At 46.5% G+C, this 21,410-nt stretch overlaps 1 protein-coding gene across 6 annotated transcripts in view; it reads right to left on the minus strand.

Annotated features, from left to right (window-relative positions):
* The window catches only part of TRAPPC10 (trafficking protein particle complex subunit 10), a 92,522-nt gene that overhangs the window by 5,501 nt on the left and 65,611 nt on the right, over nucleotides 1–21,410 (minus strand). For 5 of the 6 annotated variants that reach the window (XM_060100397.1, XM_060100401.1, XM_060100399.1 and 2 more), the window contains 9 exons: nucleotides 21,174–21,286; nucleotides 18,143–18,657; nucleotides 17,180–17,321; nucleotides 15,569–15,727; nucleotides 14,522–14,751; nucleotides 7,105–7,205; nucleotides 5,865–5,991; nucleotides 4,639–4,809; nucleotides 943–1,120 (listed from right to left, as the gene is read on the minus strand). In XM_060100397.1, the coding sequence (XP_059956380.1) occupies nucleotides 943–1,120; nucleotides 4,639–4,809; nucleotides 5,865–5,991; nucleotides 7,105–7,205; nucleotides 14,522–14,751; nucleotides 15,569–15,727; nucleotides 17,180–17,321; nucleotides 18,143–18,657; nucleotides 21,174–21,286 (1,736 nt within the window). The remainder of the gene's footprint in view (nucleotides 1–942; nucleotides 1,121–4,638; nucleotides 4,810–5,864; nucleotides 5,992–7,104; nucleotides 7,206–14,521; nucleotides 14,752–15,568; nucleotides 15,728–17,179; nucleotides 17,322–18,142; nucleotides 18,658–21,173; nucleotides 21,287–21,410) is intronic. The other variant, XM_060100400.1, reaches the window with a different exon arrangement.

Here is a 21,410-nt window from a genome sequence, read left to right on the forward strand (position 1 = left end):
GAAAGGACTGAATGAAACGGCACGAAACGCTCACTCATGTGATTTCAGATTCCACGTTGTAACTAGCCTGTCAAAAACTACCGCTTGTTGAGTTTTGGTGGCGTATCAGAGAACATCCACAGTTATCTGAAGGCTGTTGAGAGAATGCTCCCTTTACCAATTACAAATCTGTGCAAGACTGGAGTTTCTTCATCTACCTTAACCAGTACGGGACATCACCAGATTGAATGCAGCAGACGGGAAAGTTCAGTACCTGCCATGAGCCAGACATTAAGGAGATTTGAAAGGCTGCAAAACGCCATTCTTCTCGCTCTATTTACTGTTCTGGAAAATAGTTCTTTTTCAAGAGTATTATCAGGTAATGGCTTCCCTATTATTTTAAAATAAGTAAATAAATATTTGCCTCCTTAATTACTTTTAGAGCATTAATGGCCTGACGCCAAAACCTAAGAACCACTACTGAAGAGGCCCAGGCCCAGGAGGAGGGGGGCTTCACAGGGGTGTCTGGCAGAGACTGGCGAGGGTGGAGGGCCCGGGCATGTCAGGGTCGGGGTCCAGGCCGGGGGTGAGGGGAAAGGGAGTGAAAGGAGCCTGGAGGGAAAGGGCAGGAGCATGACTACAGGATGCCTGGCCTGCTCAGCGATGGGGTCTGGGCTCTGCTTCGGGGGGATGGGCCTGACTCACGGGTAGAGAGGACAGGGCAGCTCTAGGCACCGCTGTGTGCTCAGCCCTGAGCCCCAAGGCTGTTCGCATGCCTGTTAGGAGAACGACTCCACAGTAACCAGGCTCAGCATCCTGTGGGCCCAGGACCATATCATACACTGGAACATTCAAAGGTGCTCTTTCAATTCTAGAATGTTCTCTCTTCAGACGAGGAACACTACACTTTGTGAATGGCAGGGATGAGCACAACCGCCAGTGGAAAGAAGCCTCTAGACCCACCTTCATACATAAGCTTCGTTGAAAAATAGTCATCACATTCCGTCAGTGCCTCGTCCTTGTCCACCTCCGAGAGGTCCGAGAGCCGCGTGACGGACACCTCCAAGGAGCAGAGTGAGCCCGTCTTACAGAGCTCCGTCCCTGGAGGGGGCGAGATCTCCGCTCGCACAGTGTACAAGGTCTGGGCAAGAAAGGAGAGAGAAGGGCAAAGGAGACACATAAACCATCTGAAGAAATGTTGTTTGGGGCCGCCACGGTGCCCCCCGCAGACTCGAGAGAGAACGGGCCAGAGGAGGAGCTGTGCGTTCGCTCCCTGTAGAGATGATGCCCTCGGGAAGCCCCACCTCAAGAGCCTTAAACACCCTTCCTAACGAGAACGCGTCCAAGCATCTCAGGAGGAGGAAGGACGGCCCGTGACTCTGCATGGGCCTGTCACCCACAGTCAGGGTCAGATCCTGCTTCTTGAGCCTCCGCTATCCATCGATCCACATTGATTTATCTGCCCAGGCTACTTTAAAGCAGATTCCAGACCTGTCACTTCATCCATATATACTTCAGGATGTGTTACTAAACAGTATGGACGTTTTCTTAACAAAACACAATGTTGTTATCACAACTAGCAAAATTAACAGGAGTTCCTTGGAAAGGTCCATAATGAACCTTCTCCATAATGCTTCTTTCTCCGTGACCTGTCTGGTAGTCACACGTGTTCACACTTGCCCACCACCCGGGACAAAGGCCCCAAGCCCGTACAAGGGAGCACAGCCTGGGCCCCCAACACGTGGCTGCCCCCCTTCTGAAGGAGAGAACAGCAACACCAAAGGGGCCGATGGAAGAGGCCCTGGCCCGAGAAGCTCACGGCCGGAGCCCGCACGGTCCGCGAGGGCTGCAAGGGCAGCCAGACGAGCGCGACTGTGCTGAGAGCTGGAGAGGCAGCTCCAAGCGACAGAGTGACGAGGCGGTTGCGCTCCTAAGTGTGTGTCCTCACACACGGCTTCCTGGCTGCTCTCGGGAAGGAGGGGCGGCTGAGCCTAAGCCAGCAGCAAGGGGCCCGCTGACAGCAGCCGCGGAGGCTGCGGGTACAGTGCCTAGAAGTAAGCTCCCCAGAAATCAACTCGGCAGATTTTCAACAAGGGTGCCAGGGCCATCCAACGGGGAAAGAAGGGTCTTTTCAACGAACGGTACAGGGGCACCACATGGCAAGAATGAATCTGGACTGCCACCTGTCACCATACATAAAGTTACCTCAAAGTAGATCATAGACTGAAATGTAAAAGCTAAAACTATAAAACTCTTAGAAGAAAACATGGGAGGAAATCTTTTTGAACTTAGGATAAACAATGATTTCTTAGATCCTACACCAAAAGTACAAGAAATAAGAGACTAAGGTTGGACTTCACCAAAATTAAAAACTTTTGTGCTTCAGAGGAAACCATCAAGAAAGTGAAAATACAACCAGAGAATGGGAGAAAATATCTGCAAATCATATGTATGATAAAGGACTGAACATACAGAGAAACACTTACAACTCAATAAAAAGACAACCCTACTAAAAAATGGGAAAAGGATACGAATAGACATCTCTCCAAGAAGACACACAAATGGCCAAAAAGCACAGGAAAGATACTGACCATCATGGGTCATTGTGAGAGACCAGCTCACGCCCACTGGGATGCCTATGATCAAGGGGCAGCAAGAACAGGTGCTGGTGTGAATGTGGCAACTGGAACCCTCACAGGTCACCCGAGAGGATATAAAGTGATGTTTCTTTAAAAAACAGTTTAACAGCTTCTCAAAAAGTTAAACACAGAGCTACCATATGACCCAGCAACTCCACCGAGGAATTTACCCAAGAGGATGGAATGCATACATACACATAAAAACTTCCACAAGGATTTTCACAGCACTATTATTATAGTCCCAAGGTGGAAACAACCCAGATGTCCAGCCACAGGTAAATGGAAAACAAAATGTGGCCTATCCACACAATGGAATATTATTCACCCACAACAAAGAATGGAGTCCTGAACATGCTGTGAAATGAATGAGCTCTGGAAACATCCTGTCACGTGAAAGCAGCCAGTCTTGAGAGGATCGCACATAACACGACTGCACCTGAACAGGCAAAGCACAGGCACACTTGCCTCTGGATCAGGGGTGGCCCAGGGTGAGAAGAGGAAGGAGAGGGGGTGAGTGTGAATGGGGCACAGGCTTCTTCTTGGGAGGATGAAAAGTGTGCTAAAACACGATCACGGTGCTGGTAGCACAGCTCTGTCAACGCGCTAACTTCACTGACGTGCACACTCCAAACGGGTGAACTTCATGGTATAGAAATCAAATCTCAATGAAGCTTTTTAAAAAACGTGGTATCTGGGGACTTCCCTGGTGGCGCAGTGGTTCAGAATCCGCCTGCCAATGCAAGAGACACGGGTTGGAGCCCTGGTCTGGGAAGATCCCACATGCCGCGGAGCAACTAAGCTCATGTGCCCCTACTGAGTCTGCGCTCTAGAGCCCGCAAGCCACAACTGCTGAGCCCACGTGCCTAGAGCCCTTGCTCCGCAGCAAGAGAAGCCACTGCAATGAGAAGCCCGTGAGCAGCAACGAAGAGTAGCCCCCACTCGCCGCAACTAGAGAAAGCGCATGTACAGCAACGAAGACCCAACGCAGCCAAAAAAGGAAAGTGGTATCTGTATTTCTCATCCTCAGAATACTGGTTTTGAAGAGAGCAATCCACCAGGTATTTTTCTCTGGCCTTTAACTAAGCTTGTTCAGTTCGAAAGGAAAATTTTTCCTATGCTCATTTTGAAAAGGAAGCAAGAAAGACAGAAAATAGTGGAAACTGCTAACTAGTGTTAATCGTCATCTGCAGTAAGGAAGCCAGATTAAATTTATGCAGACTCTTTACCATGTGAAGAATTTAATGTTCAGCTGCTACTGACACATCAAAAAGGCACCTGTTTGTCCAACAAAAAGAGGAGCTACGCTAGTGATTACATTTAACTCTAAGGCTAATGAGGAGAGCAGGGGGGTCGAAACAAATAGTCTTTGGGTTGGAAGGAGGTGTTGAAAAAATTGCTAACATCAAGAGCTATACAAACACCTTCTCAAATAAAGTGTCTGACGATCTCAGTCGTAAAGAGAAGCAAAGGGAACACCCCAAAGCTGTGTATCCATATTTTGATTTACCTAACACCAAACCCAACCATCTCACTACAGAAACAAAACACAACTACTGCCTTCACTCACCTCGGTCTAGGCTGCTTTTAGCTCCACACCTAATGTGCAGGTTAAAGAAAATCTGCTTTAAGTAAGTTTCCATAATACTGTCAGTTTTTCTTCTAAAAAACTAGAGACGTAGCAGCTAATGCTCAAGATAAAAGGACTCTAAGAAACGGGTGCAGGACACGACTGAGTCAGCGTAAGGCAGAGAAGAGGGAGGAGAGGCGGGGGTCCTGTCTCTGGAGACGATGGCGCCCAGCGGGAGCCGCACAGGAGGGCACGAGTGTCAGGCCGCCCCCGACCGGACCTCGGGCTCTAATAGCCAGTCAGGGCCTCCACGCCTCGAGTGCTGGCTCTTCTCGGCGACTGGCTGCTTCATTACATTGGAAGCTTTTGTCTGGTTCACAGAAGGTGAAGAATGTGATGCCTTCTTCCAGCTTGCCACCACACAGCGCCACCAGAAAATAAGGCAATACATACCAAAAAATTGTCCACTTGAAATTCATAAGTATAGGGCTTTAAGGGGACAGACAGCCGCTCCTCAGAAGCCGGGGAGAATCCTATGGAGAACCGGCAGTGCAGGGAGGGGGGAGGCTCCCGCGTCCACTTCAGCTCCCAGACAAAGAACACCGCCTGCTTGCTGTGGATGCGCTGAAAGAGAGTCGGTCGTCACTGCGCGCGCACGCAACACAGGCGCTCGGTCCCAGGGGGCGCCTCCCGCCAGGGGGGCGAGAGGGTCGGGGGGAGGCGGTCCCCCAGGGCCCGCTTCCCCACACGCCGCCTGCACTGCCGCACCCGCCCCCCCAGCACGGCCCCCAGCTGCCCTCGAGGAAGACTGCCCCGAGCTGGTCAAAAGCGTCTCAGCCTTTGTGATTCCATAAGCTCTACAGCACAGGGGATTATTTTTAAAAGCATAAAGAGCAATTACTAGTATTCAGTACCCCATACATTCCCAAAGTGGGAAATGTCATCCAACAGTTAAAGGGACATCCTTACACCCACGCCAGCTGCTCTGTATTTGCCACTAAGTGAAGTGAGGAAGGGAACTGGCACCACCTAGGCAACAAGTCCATACCTATAAGCACAGTAACAGACCCGGGAAGCATTTGAAATGGGTCAAATGTTGGGAAAAATCCTTTGAAAATGCCAAAGGTCAGATATCCATTAAGAAAACCTTTGATCTTCTAAACACTCGGCACTGACTGTCTAAAAACACACGCAACCAATGAATAGAAAAAACAGGGCCAGGGTTCAGCCAGGCCGTGTGAACACGAACGTGACTCCTTTACAAAGCTACCCCGGCACCTGAGAGCCCGTCGCTGGGCAACGCAGGCACGTACAAGCAGCCACTGTTTCTGGGGGTGATGGCGTCCACGCAATCAGCATGAGACTGATCAGGACAAGCTTGGAATAAATCTGTGTGTGGAGTCTGACAAATGTAAGATTTAATTTTTCTAAAAATACAAATATCAACCTATTTCTTACTCCATGTGCTGTGCCACTCAGCCCACAGCGAACCGCAAACATGCACGTCGCAGCAACACAGCTGCATGTCAGGGCGTGCTTCCTGCTGACCACCAGCAAGGCCGTTCCCTACACGGAAGAGCTCAGCTGAAGCACACGGTCACTTCCATCAATATCACTACACTCTTGCTCTCCTCCGTGTTCTGCTGAGAGGTTTGTGCTCGGTCCTAGGAAACGGTTACCTGTTCGGATTCCGTGTTCAGCGGTATTAGTCGCAGGTCGGTACTATCACCAGTATCCACAAGATGACTATCCGACAGCTGAAAGTCGAGTTCTGACAAATTCTGGACACACACTTGAACATATTTCCTAAAGGAGAAAAACGAATAAGATTTTGCCATTTAAGAACTTTATTAAATATATTTTGGCTGTATTAAGAAGATGTTCTGTAAGGAATCAAAAAAGTGACAAAGGAAAATAAGAACCATTTGTTAACATGTATTTCTACTTTTAATTTCACACGTAAAAGTGTCAGAAAAAAACAAATCTTTCTAAGCAAGCTATCTCTTAGGAAAAATGGGTCAAAGAATATTCTATTTTGGATATATTATTACACGACTGTAACTGATTTTCCTAAACATACAATAGCTTGCAATGAGTCTTGGAAGAAAGAGTAACAATTACTCTTCATCTATAGAAGTAACAATTACTCACTGAGAAACAAGGTCAGTACAGAATTCACTTGAATTTCTGTTACACGTAAAGAGGAGTTTTGAAAAGCCAGGCTCAAATAAAGCAACCCAGATTCTCTGTAGAGCTGTTGGTGTTTTTAACCACCACACACTGAGTCTCCTGATGCGGGGACAGGTGAAGCACAGGATGACACCTGCAGACTTCCTTGTCCAAAAATTGAATCTGAACCTAGTCAAGCCTCTAAAGCAGCAGATCTCACCTGGGGACAGTGTCTGGAGACATCTGTGGCTCACACTAAGGGCACGGAGGGCGAGGATTGCCCCTGGCAGAAAGCAGGGCGGGGGGTGGGGGAGGCAGGGGTGCTGCCAAACAGCCACAACGCAGGGATCTGACCGAGCGTCGGGAGTGCTGAGACTGCAAGCCCCCCTCTAGAGGTGACACACAGCAGCTGACAGGGAGCTACTTACACAAACCCACGAGGACGTGACCAGGGGAATCCAGAATGACAACTGACCCAAGTCTGGCAATGGGCCAATGGCTTGAAAACAAGGGGAGGAGGGATAAGAAGGGATCTCAGAAACAGAGGGGACTGTGTTTGAACCCCACATCCTACAAACCAAGCCTGAGTATGGGCTGGGCGCTATAGGACCCAGGGAATTACTGCAAATTTTAACAGGTGGACAGTGGCATCACGGCTATGAGAAAACATGCTCAGTGTCACCAAAGCCAAGCTCTGGACAGTAGGGCCTGCAGGCAGGGGAGCCTGGGAAAGGGGCCTGGGTCCTTCACCGTGTTCCGGATGACAGCAGGGAGTGCGTGGTCCTGAAGGGCATGCTGAACGTCAGCGAGATGACAGTGGAGTAGATGGACCACGGGCAATCGATGGACACCTGGGGAGAGACGGGGGACAGGTGTTCAGACCCCTCATCACACGGGACAGGCACCGCCACCACCATCCATCCAGATCTGTGGTGGCTGCCCATTTCCTAGACATTTGATGTCTTTACCATTTCTTATCCAGAGAGATAAACCCCATTAAACATACACACAAACAAAGGAGAGAAAAATGTGCCATCAGCATGGTATCAACGGCTCCGAGCAGACGCCGCAGCCCGCAGCACAGACCCTACCCTGCTATTCTCATGGGTGTGTGGCCACAACGCCAAATGCGTTTTTAATGTGCAGGAGGTTATGACAAAGTGCTTTTAGTCACTCATGTGCAGATGATACTAATCAATCATTAACTATTACAAATCAAGTGAATTACCCAAACTCTTTTTTTTTTTTTTTGCGGTACGCAGGCCTCTCACTGTTGTGGCCTCTCCCATTGCGGAGCACATACCCAAACTCTTAATCCACAAGACACTGAATACATAACTGAAAACCAATTTGGGGCTGTTGTGTGGACCAATAAGCTATTACCTTCCTTAAGGGCAGAAACCAGTTCCCAAACTTGTATTTTATTTCCCCCCACAGAACAAAGGAATATACTGAGTAGAGAACGTGCGCTTATTGTTATTAGTATCATCTTTGCCTCCTGAACTCTGTATCAGATAAAGAGGGAAGAAATTTCAAGGACTGAAAATTAAGACATTATTTTTGAGATCCTGCCTTGCCTGATATTCTATGCCATAATCCCTTTGAAACGACTGCTTCTATTAGCCTTTTATCCTACTGCTTTTGTGCATTCACTTCTTTTTTTTTAATTATTCAATTTATTTAAACTAAAAAACAAAAACAAAATAACAAAAAAACAATTCATCCATTTCTCTCAATCCCTACTCCACGCCTCAGGCAGCCACCAATATGTCCTCCTTATCTATGAGCTTGGTCTTTTTTACTTTTTAGATTCCACATATAGGTTAGATCACATGGTATGTCTTTGTCTTCTTTCACTTAGCATAATGCCCTCTAGATCCATCCATGTTGTCGCAAATGACAAGACTTATTCTTCTTTATGGCTGAATAATATTCGTGTGTGTGTGTGTGTGTGTGTGTGTGTGTGCGTGCGCGCACACTCATCTTTATTCATTCTTCCATAGTGGATGCTTAGGTTGCTTCTATATCTTGGCTATTAAGCATAATGCTGCAATGAACACGGGGGTGCAGATATCTTTTTGAGTTAGTGTTTTTGTTTTCTTCAGAAAAATACCCAGAAGTGGAATTGCTAAATTGTACGACAGTTCTATATTTAATTTTTTGAGGAACCTCCACACTGTTTTCTACAGTGGCTGCACCACTTTACATCCCCACCAATAATACATGAGGGTTCCCTTTCTGCCGACACTTATTGTCTTTTTGATAATAGCCATTCTGACAGGTGTGAGATGATTATCTCATTGTGGTTTTGATTACATTTCCCTGACGATTAAGTGATGTTGAGCATCTTTTCATGTACCTGTTGGCCTTCTGTATATCTTCTTTGGAAAAATGTCTGTTCAGATCTTCTGCCCATTTTTAAATTGGATTGCTTGTTTTTTTTTTACTATTGAGTTGTATGAGTTCTTTATACATTTTGTTTATTAGCCACTTATCAGACATATGATTTGGAAATATTTCTTCCATTCAGTAGGTTGCCTTTTCATCTTGTCAATAGTTTCTTTGCTGTGTAGAAGCTTTTTAGTTTGACGGAGTCCCATCTGTTTATTTTTGCTTTTATTGCTTTGCTTTTGGTGTCAGATTGAAAAAATCAACATCAAGGCCCATGTCAAGAACTTACTACCTGTATTTTCTTCTAGGAGTTTTATGGTTTCAGGTCTTACTTTCAAGTCTTTAATTCATTTTTAGTTCATTTATGTGTACAGTGTAAAGTCCAGTTTCATTCCTTTGTATGTGACTCTCCAGTTTTCCCAACACCTTTTACTGAATGTCCTTTCCTCATTATACATTCTTGGATCCTTCATCATAAATTGATTGACCATATATGGGTAGATTTATTTCTGGGCTCTCTATTCTGTTCCATCGATCTATGTGTCTGTTTTTATGCCATTACCACACTGGTTTAATTACTATAGGTTTGTAATATATTAATAGTTTGAAATCAGGGAGCATAATACCTCCGGCTTTGTACTTGTCAAGATTGCTTTGGGGACTTCCCTGGTGGCTCAGTGGTTAAGAATCCACCTGCCAATGCAGGGGACACAGGTTCAATCCCTGGTCTGGGAAGATCCCACATACCGCGGAGCAACTAAGCCTGTGTGCCACAACTACTGAGCCTGAGCTCTAGAGCCTGCACACCACAACTACTGAAGCCCACACACCCTAGAGCCTGCGCGCCACCACTGATGCCCACGTGCTCTAGGGTCCGCGTGCCACAACAACTGAGCCTGTGCTCCACAACAAGAGAAGCCGCTGCAATGAGAAGCCCATTCACTGCAACAAAGAGTAGCCCCCGCTCACTGCAACTAGAGAAAGCCCGCGGGCAGCAACAAAGACCCAACGCAGTCAAAAAAAAAAAAAAAAAAAAAAAGATTGCTCTGGCTATTTGGGGTCTTCTGTGGTTCCACACAAACTTTAGGATTGTTTCTTCTATTTCTGTGAAAATTCCCATTGGAATTTTGATAGGGATTGCACTGAATCTGCAGAGTGCCTTGGGTAGTATGGACATTTTACAATATTAATTCTTCCAACCCATGAGCATAGACTATCTTTCCATTTATTTTTGTCTTCTTCTATTTCTTTCATTAATGTCTTCTGGGTTTCAATAAACAAGTCTTTTACCTTCAGGGTTAAATTTATTCCTAGGTATTTTATTTTTTGATGCAATTGAAAATGGAATTGTTTTCCTAATTTCTCTGACAGTTCATTGTTAGTGTAAAGAAATGCAACAGATTTTTGTGTACTGGTTTTGTATCCTGTAACTTTACTGAATTTGCTTACGAGTCCTAACAGTTTTTTGTGTTGGAGTCTTCAGATTTTTATCTATATAATATCATATAATCTTCAAATAGTGTCAGTTTTACTTCTTCCTTTCCAGTTTGGATGACTTTTATTTATTTTTATTGCCTAATTGCTCTAAGACTTCCAATACTATATTAAATAAAAGTGGTGGGCATCCTTGTCTTATTCCTGATCTCAGAAGAAAAGCTTTCAGCTTTTCACCATTGATCACAATGTTGGCTGTGGGCTTGCCATATATGCACTTTATTATGTTGAGGAACGTTCCCTCTATTCAGGCTTTGTTGAGAATTTTTATCATAAATGGATGTTGAATTTTGTCAAATGCTTTGTCTGCACCTATTGACAAGATCACATGATTTTTAATCCTTCATTCTGTTAATGTAGTGTATCACAGTAATTTGTGGATGTTGAACCATCCTTGCAATCCTGGAGTAAATCCCACTTGATCATGGTGTATAATCCTTTTCATGTTTTGTTGAATTTGGTTTGCTAATATTTTGTTGAGGATTTTTGTACCTATGGTTATCAGAGACACTGGCCTGTAGTTTTCTTTTCTTGTGGCATCCTTGTCTGGTTTTGGTACCTGGGTAATGCAGGCCTGTAAAACAAGTTTGGGAGAGTTCCTTCCTCTTCTATTTTTTGGAAGAGGTTGAGAAGGACTGGTATTAATTCTCTGAATGTTTAGTAGAATCACCAGTGAAGCCATCTGGTCCTGGACTTTTGTTAGCTGGGAGGTTTTTTGAAAACTGATTCAATGTCCTTACTAGTAATCAGTCTGTTCAGATTTTCTATTTCATCATGACTCAGTCTTGGTAGGTTGTATGTTTCTAGGAATTTATCCATTTCTTCTAGGTCATCCAATTTATTGGCATATAATTGTTCATAGTACCAGTCTCTTATGACACTTTGTATTTCTGTGGTGTCACTTGTAACATCTCTTTCATTTCTGATTTTGAGTCCTCTTTTTTTCTTGGTGAGTCTAGCTAAAGGTTTGTCAATTTTATCTTTTCAAAGAACCAGCTCTTAGTTTCACTGATCTTTTCTATTATCTTTTTAGTCTCTATTTCATTTGTTTCTCCTCTGATCATGTTATTTCCTTCCTTCCACTAACTTTGAGCTTTGTTCTTTTTCTAGTTCCTTGAGGTATAAAATTAGGTTGTTTATTTGAGACATTTCTTGTTTCTTGAGGAAGGCATTTATTGCTATGAACTTCCCTCTGAGAACTGCTTTCACTGCATCCCATAAATTTTGATCTGTTACATTTCCATGTTCATTTGTTTCAAGGTAGATTTTTATTTCTTTTGGTTTCTTCTTTGACCCACTGGTTCTTCAACAACATGTTGTTTCATCTCCACATATTTGTGCAGTTTGCAGTTTTCTTCATGTAATTAATTTCTAGTTTCATACCTTTGTGGTTGGAAAAGATGCTTGATATGATTTCAATCCTCTTAAGTTTATTAAGACTTGTTTTGCAGCCTAACATATGATCTATCTTGAAAAATATTCCATGTGTACTTGAGAAGAATCTGTATTGTTGTTTTTGGACGGTATATTCTGTAAATGTCTGTTAAAGCCATCTAGTTTAACATATTTGAGGCCGATGTGTCCTTATTCATTTTCTGTCTGGAGGTTCTATCCATTTATGTAAGTGGAGTATTAAAGCCCGTACTATTATTACACTGCTATTCTCCCTTTAGATATGTTAATATTTGCTTTGTATTTTAGGTGCTCCTATGTTGGGTGCATAGATACTTATGAACATTATATTTTCTTATTGGATTGACCCCTTTATCATTACATAACACCCATCTTTGTCTCTTACTACAGTCTCTGATTTAAAGTCTATTTTGTCTGATATAAGTGTAGCTACTCCAGCTTTTTTCCGTTTCCATTTGCATGGAATATCTTTTTCCATCCCTTTACTTTCGGTTTGTGTGTCCTTACATCTAAAGTGAGTCTCTTGTAGGCAGCTTATAGATGGGTCTTGATTTTTTTATCCATTCGGTCACTTTGTCTTTTGAGTGGAGAATTTAGCCATTTACATTTAAAGTAATTATTGATAGGTGTGTGCTTATTGTCATTTTCCTAATTGTTTTCTGGCTGTTTTTAAAGTTCCTCTCTGTTCCTATCTCCTTCTCTTGCTCTCTTCCTTGTGGTTTGATGACTGTCTTTAGTGGTATGTTTATATTCCTTTATCTTTTGTGTATTTACTATAGGTTTTGCTTTGTGGTTACCATGAGGCTTATATGTAGTAACTTACATCTATAACAGCCTATTTTAAGTTGATAACAACTTAAGTTTGATCCCATTCTAAAACTCAGCATTGTAACTCCCCCCTCCAACATTTTGTTTTTGAGATGTCACATTTTACATCTTTTTATCTTGTGCATCCCTTAACTAATAACTGTAATCATAGCTATTTTTACTGTTTTTTTTCACCTTCGTACCAGCTTTATAAGTGATTAATCCACTACATTTATCAAATAGTTACCTTTCCAATGAGATTTATTCTTTCATGTGTTTGTTACTAATTAGCACAGTTTCTTTTCGTCTTAAAGAAGTCTCTAACATTTCTTGTAGGGCTGGCTTAATGGTGATAAACTTTAGTTTTTACTTGTCTGGAAAACTCTTTATCTTTCCTTCAATTCTGAAAGATAACTTTGCCACACAGAGTATTCTTGGTTGGAAGTTGTTTGTCCCCCACCCCCTCCCCCAGCAAGTTTAATATATTGTGCCACTCCCTTCTGGCCTGCAAAGTTTCTGCTGAAAATCTGCTGATAGTTTTATGGGGTTCTCTTGTCTTTAACTTTTGACATTTTACCTATACTGTGTCTTTGTGTGAGTCTCTTTGGGTTCCTCTTGTTTGAAACTCTCTGGCTTCCTGGATCTGAATGTCTCTTTCCTTCCCCAGTGTAGGGACGTTTTTAGCCATTATTTCCTCAAATAAAATTTCTGCCCCTTTCGCTCTCTCTCTTCTCCTTCTGGGACCCCTATGATGTGAATGTTTGTCTGTTTGATGTTGTCCCGTAAGTCCCTTAAGCCATCTTCCACTGTTTCCAATCTTTTCTTCGCTCTGACTGGACAAACCCCCCTGCTTTGTCTTCGAGTGGACTGGTCCTTTCTTTGCTTCATCTAGTCTGCTGTTGAACCCCTCTAGTGTATCTTTCAGTTTGGTTATTGTGCTCTTCAGCTCTGAGACTTCTATTTGGCACTTTCCTGTAAGTTTCTATCTCTGTGTTGAAGTTCTCCCTGTTTTCCTCCATCTTTCTCCCCAGTTCGATGAGCATCTTTGTGAACATTACTCTGAACTCTTTACCAGGAAGATTACCCATCTGTTTCATTAAGGTTATTTCCTGAGGTTTTATCTTGTTCTTTCATTTTGGAACATACTCCTCTGTTTCTGTACTTTGCTTGTCTGTGTCGCTTTCTGTACAGTAGATGAAACCACCACCTCTCCCAGTCTTGAAGGAGTGGCCTCGTGTAGGAGATAAACCTTGTTGTTCAACTCTGCCCCAGCTCTTGGCTGTCTCTCAAACCTTTGTGCTTGTCCAAGCGCCTATTGTATTTCTAGTGGCTCCCAGGAGTTGAGGGTGTGCCAAGACCTGTGTCCCAAAGGGGAGGGTCTCAGCAACTACCTTCAGGCTGTTTGGAAGCCAGACCCTCAGGCAGCAGCTTTTAACAGTATGCAAAAAATACAATCCCATGGGACCACAAGCACACACTTCTACCCTTGGGTTGTTCAAAAGCCCTCGGAACTGATATCTGTATTATAAGACATGGACAAACTCAGAAAAAGCACGATGCTAGTGACTGGTTCTGTGAGCTGACGGACTGTGGATTTAGGATCAAAGTCATGGATCTCTCAAATAACTGTCAATAAATACCAGCACCAAAGTATAAAATCTTAGCACTTCTTCCTTGCTAAGTATGATGTGATATTTCAGGGAACAAAAAGTAAAGCACACCAAGACACAGAACTCCCTCTAGCCTAATCACCAGGACAAATGGACCACAGAGGCAAAGTTACTGCCCTCTAAGCAAAAACTGTATCTCTTACAATAAACTGTCCTTCCTCGAGTTGGGACAGAAAAGTTAAGAGCCCGTCTGTCTTTGTCTTTGCAAGATGCACCCCTCATCTAAGAAGGGGTGATTCATAGCCATAAATGCTAAACCCAACCCGAGCTTGTGGTACAGGGACTGAAAACCTGCCACCCCAAAAGAAGTCATCTTGTATGTACTGTCTTTCAAAGCAAGTGGGACACGCAGAGGCTGCCCCCAGGACTGCACCGTCCCAGCCCCTCCTTACTTTGTGGTCCATGGTAGCCATGCAGTGGCCAGCTTTTTGTGTGTCCTTATGCTTCCCATGGGGCTCTGTCATCCCCAGCATGGTGCTCTCCCCTCCAGTTGCTGGAGCTGAAGGTAAAGAGAGAACTTCCAGTTCAAATTCGATCATGTGGTATGCAGGCGCAGCCGGCAGGCCGATGCTCGTGACCTTGTCGGATGACTGAACCCGGAGCGCAGCGTCAGAAGCCTTTTCTAGGGAAGACAGGAAAAGCCGCCTGTGACACAGTCCCGTGTGTCCTTGCTCCCTCCCCTCCAGCGGGTGATGGGCCCAGCAGTGAAGTTCCAGCCCAGCTCCTGCTGCTCCTACACACACGCAAGAGTGTAACTGGGAAGGATCGAAGAGGGAGGGAGACAGGAAAACCAGGAGCAAAACCCCCGAAGACAGAGCAGCACTGCACGAAAGCTGTGCAGCTGAGCTCGGCTCAGAGAACTGTCACTGTGCTCAGTCTGAAGACAGAAAAGAGACGCTCTTCGCACAGCCCGCCCGAGACCGCATGTGTCCCCACAGGACATGCTCCCTCTCCAGCCCACCGCCAGACCAACTCCCACTGAGAAAGGGAGCTGCATCCTCCCCTCTCCAGACCTCGTGGATGGGGACTGTGGGAGATGGGACTTTTTTAGGGCTTCCAACCAGTGTCTTAAAAGGCTGATTTGTGTTTTCTTTCTGCTGAGGAAAGTCAAGGAGGGTGGAAGGAGGCTGGAGGCCAGCAGGGCATCACCGCGGAGGGTGAGCCCAGGCGGTAACGCTGCCTCACGAGACCCCAGCAAGGTCAGCACCACCTGGCCACTGAGCACGTGCACAGCTCTAAGTCTATTCCCCTCCAATGTAACGCCCCACCTAGGGGAAGGGCTACAGTCCACCTATGGGTGGAACGTGGCCATGAAAGAGCTGCGAGGAGAAGCGGTCCTCAGACGCCGCCTGAGGACAGCAGGGATGACAAGCGCCTTACATCCTCGTGGTGCGTGACAACGCTAAGAGTCCACCTTCCCCAGGTGACCGCTGCCTTACCTCTCATGTTGGAATAGATCACTGCTCTGTTCTCTTCATGACACAGGATAAGCATGGCTTCTACATTGCTGAGCTGAAGGCTGTCCCCGTTTTTTACTGTATAATGGCCAGTGGTGACAGTGAACTTGACCTTCTGAGGAATGCCAGCCAAAAGGCTATCTAAAGGGAAAAAGACAGCAGTGAGCACCATTACCAACCAAGGGCGCCGACGGAAGGCCTAGCGTGAGTGAGAAGAGCCTGTTTCTTCTACTGGAGAAGACCTGTTCACTGGACACACTCCGTAAAGTGGCTCAGTGTCCACCCTCGCCGCTCACCTCAGTTTCGTGGTCTGCAGCGCTGAGGGGTCCTCGCCAGGCACAAGAGAATCTGGGAGCCTCAGGGACCTTATCACCACTTCAGTTGAGAGAGTTAGGGATTGTGGTGGCAACCGTGTCTACGAGGGTCTCAAAACTGACCCGCTAGCCAGTTATTGACAGAAACTCAGATAACGACACTAAAGAAAAAACTAATGAAACCGCATGTGCTGCTGCTATTCAGATTTTCCTCTGGCCTTTCCAGGTTAGGCCTCTTCCAGATCTCTGGTTCAGAGCAGCTCGATAGGAGATGCGGTACACTTTCTCCTGGATGGAAATGGAGGGCGGGAATGGGCTGAGGTTTTCTAAGAATCGGTTCCAGGGAAGGCAGAAGGAAGAAGGCAAAAGACAAGACACAAGGAAGAGGAATAACAGAGAAGAGAGAGAGAGGGAGGAGAGGCGGGAGGTGAGAAAGGGAGTGCGGCTCGGCGGTGGGGGGGGGGCGGGCCAGGGCAGGGCGGAGGCGTGGGCCAGCACCTCCCAGGCTCTCCCAGCCGCGGGGCTCAGCCTTTCTCACAAAAGGTTCTCTGAGGGAAGAACCACTGAGAGACTGCTGTGCTCCGCACCTGAGGGCCTTTCCAGGTAGCCAGGGGAGAAGTTTAAAAGCATAAAAATAGGTAGTTAGAGAGATTCAATAGAAAAAAACGTTTTCCTTGATTGTTTTTTCCCAAATGGAAGAAGCAAGCAAATAAATACATTGTTTCTAGCCTAAACCACAGAGACACTCACTCATTCATGTTTTGCTGAAGTGCCATGTGGTCTTCAATAATTTGTTTACACCAACTCCTCCTAATTGTAGGACTTAACAAAAAGGAAGGCAGCACTGAATTTCTCAAATGCCATGCCCGGGGGTCAAGGTTAATCCACACTTTCAAAGGAAGAGACTTTTGATCAGAGCACAGACCATAACTAATCTAGCATTCAGCCTCTGAAATGGAACTCTAAGCAGGAAATTGTATTTACTTATTAAATTCTCTGCAGTAGACATCAGCTGAGATTTAGCTCATTTTTCTCAGCTAATGTTTAGAAAACATGAAAGTAGCCATTAGAGAAAAGCAACTATTGAGATGAACAAAAGAGCCAGAGTCAGTTCGCAGGCAAAATCGCCACGATGCTCCCCAAAGTGTGTCTTACAGAGGGACGCAGCTACAGAGGGCCGCACGCGTGACGCTGCAGAGAGCCCTCCTGCCACGTGCTCCCTTGGAGTAAAGGAGTCAAGTGCAGCGCAGAACCCCCGCAGCCCCCGCGGCCCACTCACCGGCCAGCGGCTCCACGTGCAGCTGCGGCTCCTGCGAGTACACGTCATACTGCACCAGCGGGTAGATGTGAGGAAGGACGAACCACACAGGGCCCACCGAGGCGCACAGCTGCCGCAGCGTGTAGGTTCCCGGCTCCTTGGCCTGGGGGCAAAACCGAGCATTCGAACAGCCGTCCCCGTTCCTGCAGTGACGAGCTTCTCAAGGGGAGGCTGAGCCACAATCTCTGAAGTGACCGTTTTCCGCACCCTCTTCATCCTGCCGCTCTGTGCTAACACGTCTACACGCGCGCGGGCTGTTCAGAAGATCCCTCGGCATCTCTCAATCGAGGATTTTCTGAGTAACGGATGCTGAAGTTTGACTTTACGCCTAATAATGCATTCTCAATTTAATAAGCTTTATCTGTGGCTTTCTCTTCTAGAAAAGGTATTTAATGGAGACAGGGAGCATGGAATTTAAGACCTGCTCTGAGACCAGACTGAAAACACATGTGGCAAAGAGCTGTACTTTCCACTGGCCTCTTGGGTCAGTGGAACTAGCAGCAGCCGCTGCACTGGAGGAAGATCTGTATCGGAGCAGGGCAGAAACAACTGTTTGGACATCCATCCATGCAGCCACAAAAGGAGAAGAGAGTTTCACGTGAAAGTGCCATCTTCTCTGAAACTTCCTCATTTTAGCAAATGAGGGTGTATTCTAATACAAAGGGAAAAAGTCTAACTAAATCCAGTGAGAACACAAATAATTACCCATGTCAAGAACTTCATTCAAAATTTATCAACTGCCTTATAATTATTTAAGTACAAAAGGTTTTTTCAAAACATCAGTCTGTTTTTCTTTAAGGATAAAAATCAAAGTCAGGTTAACAGGACAGAGATGTCTACTGGATTCCCAGCTCCTTCAGAGGGTTCCTGCACGTGCCACCCGCTCCCGCCCTCCCCTGAAGAAACCCCCCGCCCGACACACACCTGAGTCCTGAACGTGATTGCGTTGGGCCCCGGCTCCAGGGTCACAGCGGTGCGCTTCAGCATGTGGGCCCCAGCCTCCAGAGCGGCACCCGAGGGCGCTTCCAGGGACGCGCCACTCTCCTGCTTCCTCAGCAGCATGTGGACATTTTTGCAGATAATCCCCGTTGTGTGCAAGGAACTGTCGGAAGGACTTCTCTCAAACACCTCGCACAGCTCCAGCGCGGGCAGGCTGTTCTGAGACGTGGGGAAAGGCGAGGTCTCTGCCGGGAAGCTGACAACCCCGTTGGCCGTCTTGTGCTTGGCGAGCCACTCGGCAGTCTTCCGGTAGCTGTCTTTCTCGACGCTGAAGTGGACGCTGACGGCGATCTGCTCCGCGAGGACAGGCACGGGCATCTGACTGCACACGGTCACCTCCACGGACAAAACGCCACCCACGTGGACCACAGCATTGGGAGGCGTGAAACGGAGATCTCGCAGTTGTGCAAAAGAATGCATAGGGAGTACTATTTTGTGACCTGTAAATACACAGTGCCATGTTCTACTTCCTAAGTCACACTGCCAGATGCTGCAGAGACTGCAGGGCTGGGCCACCATCGGGCCTGCAGGAAGCAATAACGTGTAAAAGAGATGGTTCAGACCCTCCCAACCTTGCGCCATCTTTACACACCAAAAAGAGTTATTTTGTCAAAAAGAGAACAGAAACACACGCCTAGATAACTCCTGGAAATCATAAAACCTGAAGAATTAAGGTTTCTAACTCCTGTTTTGGCAAACCCAAGAGAAACACAGGTCAACTAACTCCTCAATTTCAAAACAAGGTTTGTAAAGTCCAATTCCTAGAGCTGTTTCAGGGGATTCCACCACCTCCCCACGCACAGAAAGATTCTCCAGTAGAGATGCCCAAACCCCCCTGTGCATCTGGAAATGAACCCAGGTGTGTGCCACCCTGTGAGGCCAGCCAGTGAAGGGAGGAGCCAGGAGGGCAGCAGGTCCCCAGCCCCAGAGGCACCATCAGGGGAGAACCCACTGCATCCTCCAACTTCCTTTCCACAAGCACTGGTGTGTCTAGAACACCCACAAGGCCACTGGACTGACCGGTAGGTGAGGCGGTGCCGAGACTGATGCCATAAAATCACAAGAAAACAGGGACAATCACGGAATATTTTCTTCACAGAGACGCCACGGAAAGCTGGCAGGAGAAGCGTAACTGCGTAACTGCACAGTCTCACGCACGTGCCACACACAGCAGATTCGGCACACAGCTCTACAGTGACCAGTCTGGGCACATTAAAGGCTCTAAAACACAAATCAGTGCCACGGTGCCCCTGAGAAACCCATGCAGATGGCTCGATGTGCGTGACGCGCACCCCAGCAGGCAACGACCACAGCAACCCAAAGCCAAAACCTCTGGAAACACTGGCTTTCAAGCAGTTAGCAAGCGCTATGGACTGAATGCGGTCCCGCCAAAATTCTTAAGTGGAAGCCCTACCCCGCAGTGGGCCCTCTGGGAGAGAGTCAGGGTTTGATGAGGTCACAAGGGATGCATGCCCTTGTAGGAGGACGCACCACACAGCCCTGCCATCTCTCCCCCCACCTCCCTTCCCCCTCCCTTCCTCCCTCCCTCTCTCTGAGTCTCTCCATTTCTCCCCCATCTCTCCTCGCACCTCCCTTCCCGCTCCCTCCCTCTCTCTGAGTCTCTCTCTCCACCTCCCTTCCACCCCACCCCTTGCCTTGAAGGGACAAGCCAGGAAGAGGGGCCTCATCAGAAACCCACCCTGCTGGCATCCTGACCTCAGATGTCAGCCTCCAGAACTGTGAGAAAATAAACACCTGCTGTTGAAGCGTCCAGTCTGCGGCATTTTGTTATGGCAGCTCGAGCTGACTAAGACAGTGGCTATTTTAAATAAATACTCTTCCTGATAAACTGAACATGAGAAGCTAAATATTACAATAAAGTTAATCTTACTACACGGCAATTCTTAAAGTATACCTGCCAAAACATTTAGCCTGAACCTAAGGCTTTGAGATCTACCTTGCTGTCGGACATTCCCACAAGGAAGTACTCAAGAAACTTCAGACGGTGAGACAGCCTATGAGACAAGAGGCTCGATGTCTTTAAAACGTCAGTGCCTTACAACCCTGTTGCCAAACAACCGCTGAAGGGGTGAACACAGTGTGGTCCATCCGTACCACGTGATATTATTCAGTCACAAAAAGGAATGAAATGCTGACCACACGCTACAACATAGTTGAATCCTGAAAACACTGTGCTGAGTGAAATAAGCCGGTCGCAACAAAACACATATTGTATGATTCCATTTACGTGAAATATCCAGAACACGTATCTTCAGAGACAGAAAGTGGATCAGTGGTTCCCGGGGACTTGGGGGGATGGGGGGTGGTAGGAGGAGGTTGGGAGGAAATAAGCGTGGGGTTTCTTTCGGGTGATGAAAATGCTCTGACACTGACTGTGGGGCGGGCGCACATGTCTGTGATGACACAAAAGCCACAGAGTCCTATACCACACGCTGTGAATCCTATCTCAATAAAGCTGCTGTATTTTAAAAGGTCAGTGTCTGGAAAAGAGGAAGAAAATGAGATGCAAAGACTGTTCTAAGTTAAAGGAGAACTGATACAACCATCAAATGCAGCCTGTGACCCCTGACTGGACTAGTAGAGTCCAATTATTCTGAATATAAAATAATGTGTAAAAACACTTTTCAAGACAATGGGGGAGATCTGAAGAGGGGCTAACTGGGTAGCCCGACTTAGAACCTTGTCCGTCTGTGGGCAGGGTGGTTAGGGGATCACCTTTGTTTTCAGAAGACGCTACACTGTTCCAGGGTCTGGAGCTGCTCTGAAGTTCGGCAAAAAGAAAAAAGAAAGATACAGACACACGTCTGCTACCCGGCAAAATGTTAACAACTGCTGAATCTAGGTGGTCAGTATAGAGTACACACGCTGTATCATCGTGTTTGCTTTTCTATGACATTTGAAATTTTTCATAGTTATGTTTGAAAACAAGCCTCACCTGGGCTGTCTGCCTGCCGGTTGGCGAAGCTGAGAATCTCTCTGCAGAAGTACTCCCGCTCGTTCTCAGTCAGGTGCTGGTCGCTGGCCAGGAGGCTGCTGGTCTGAAGGTAGCTGAGTGCAGAGTCAAGGGGCCTGAGAGGACCACACGCTGGGGCACTGCGCACACAGCCCCTCCAGTCCCCAGAGGGTGCATCCTGACAGGTGTTCCCCTTTCTCTAGGGTGTTAGGAACTCAA

The sequence above is a fragment of the Mesoplodon densirostris genome, chromosome 5 (genome assembly GCF_025265405.1).
Source record: "Mesoplodon densirostris isolate mMesDen1 chromosome 5, mMesDen1 primary haplotype, whole genome shotgun sequence".
NCBI lineage: Eukaryota > Metazoa > Chordata > Mammalia > Artiodactyla > Ziphiidae > Mesoplodon > Mesoplodon densirostris.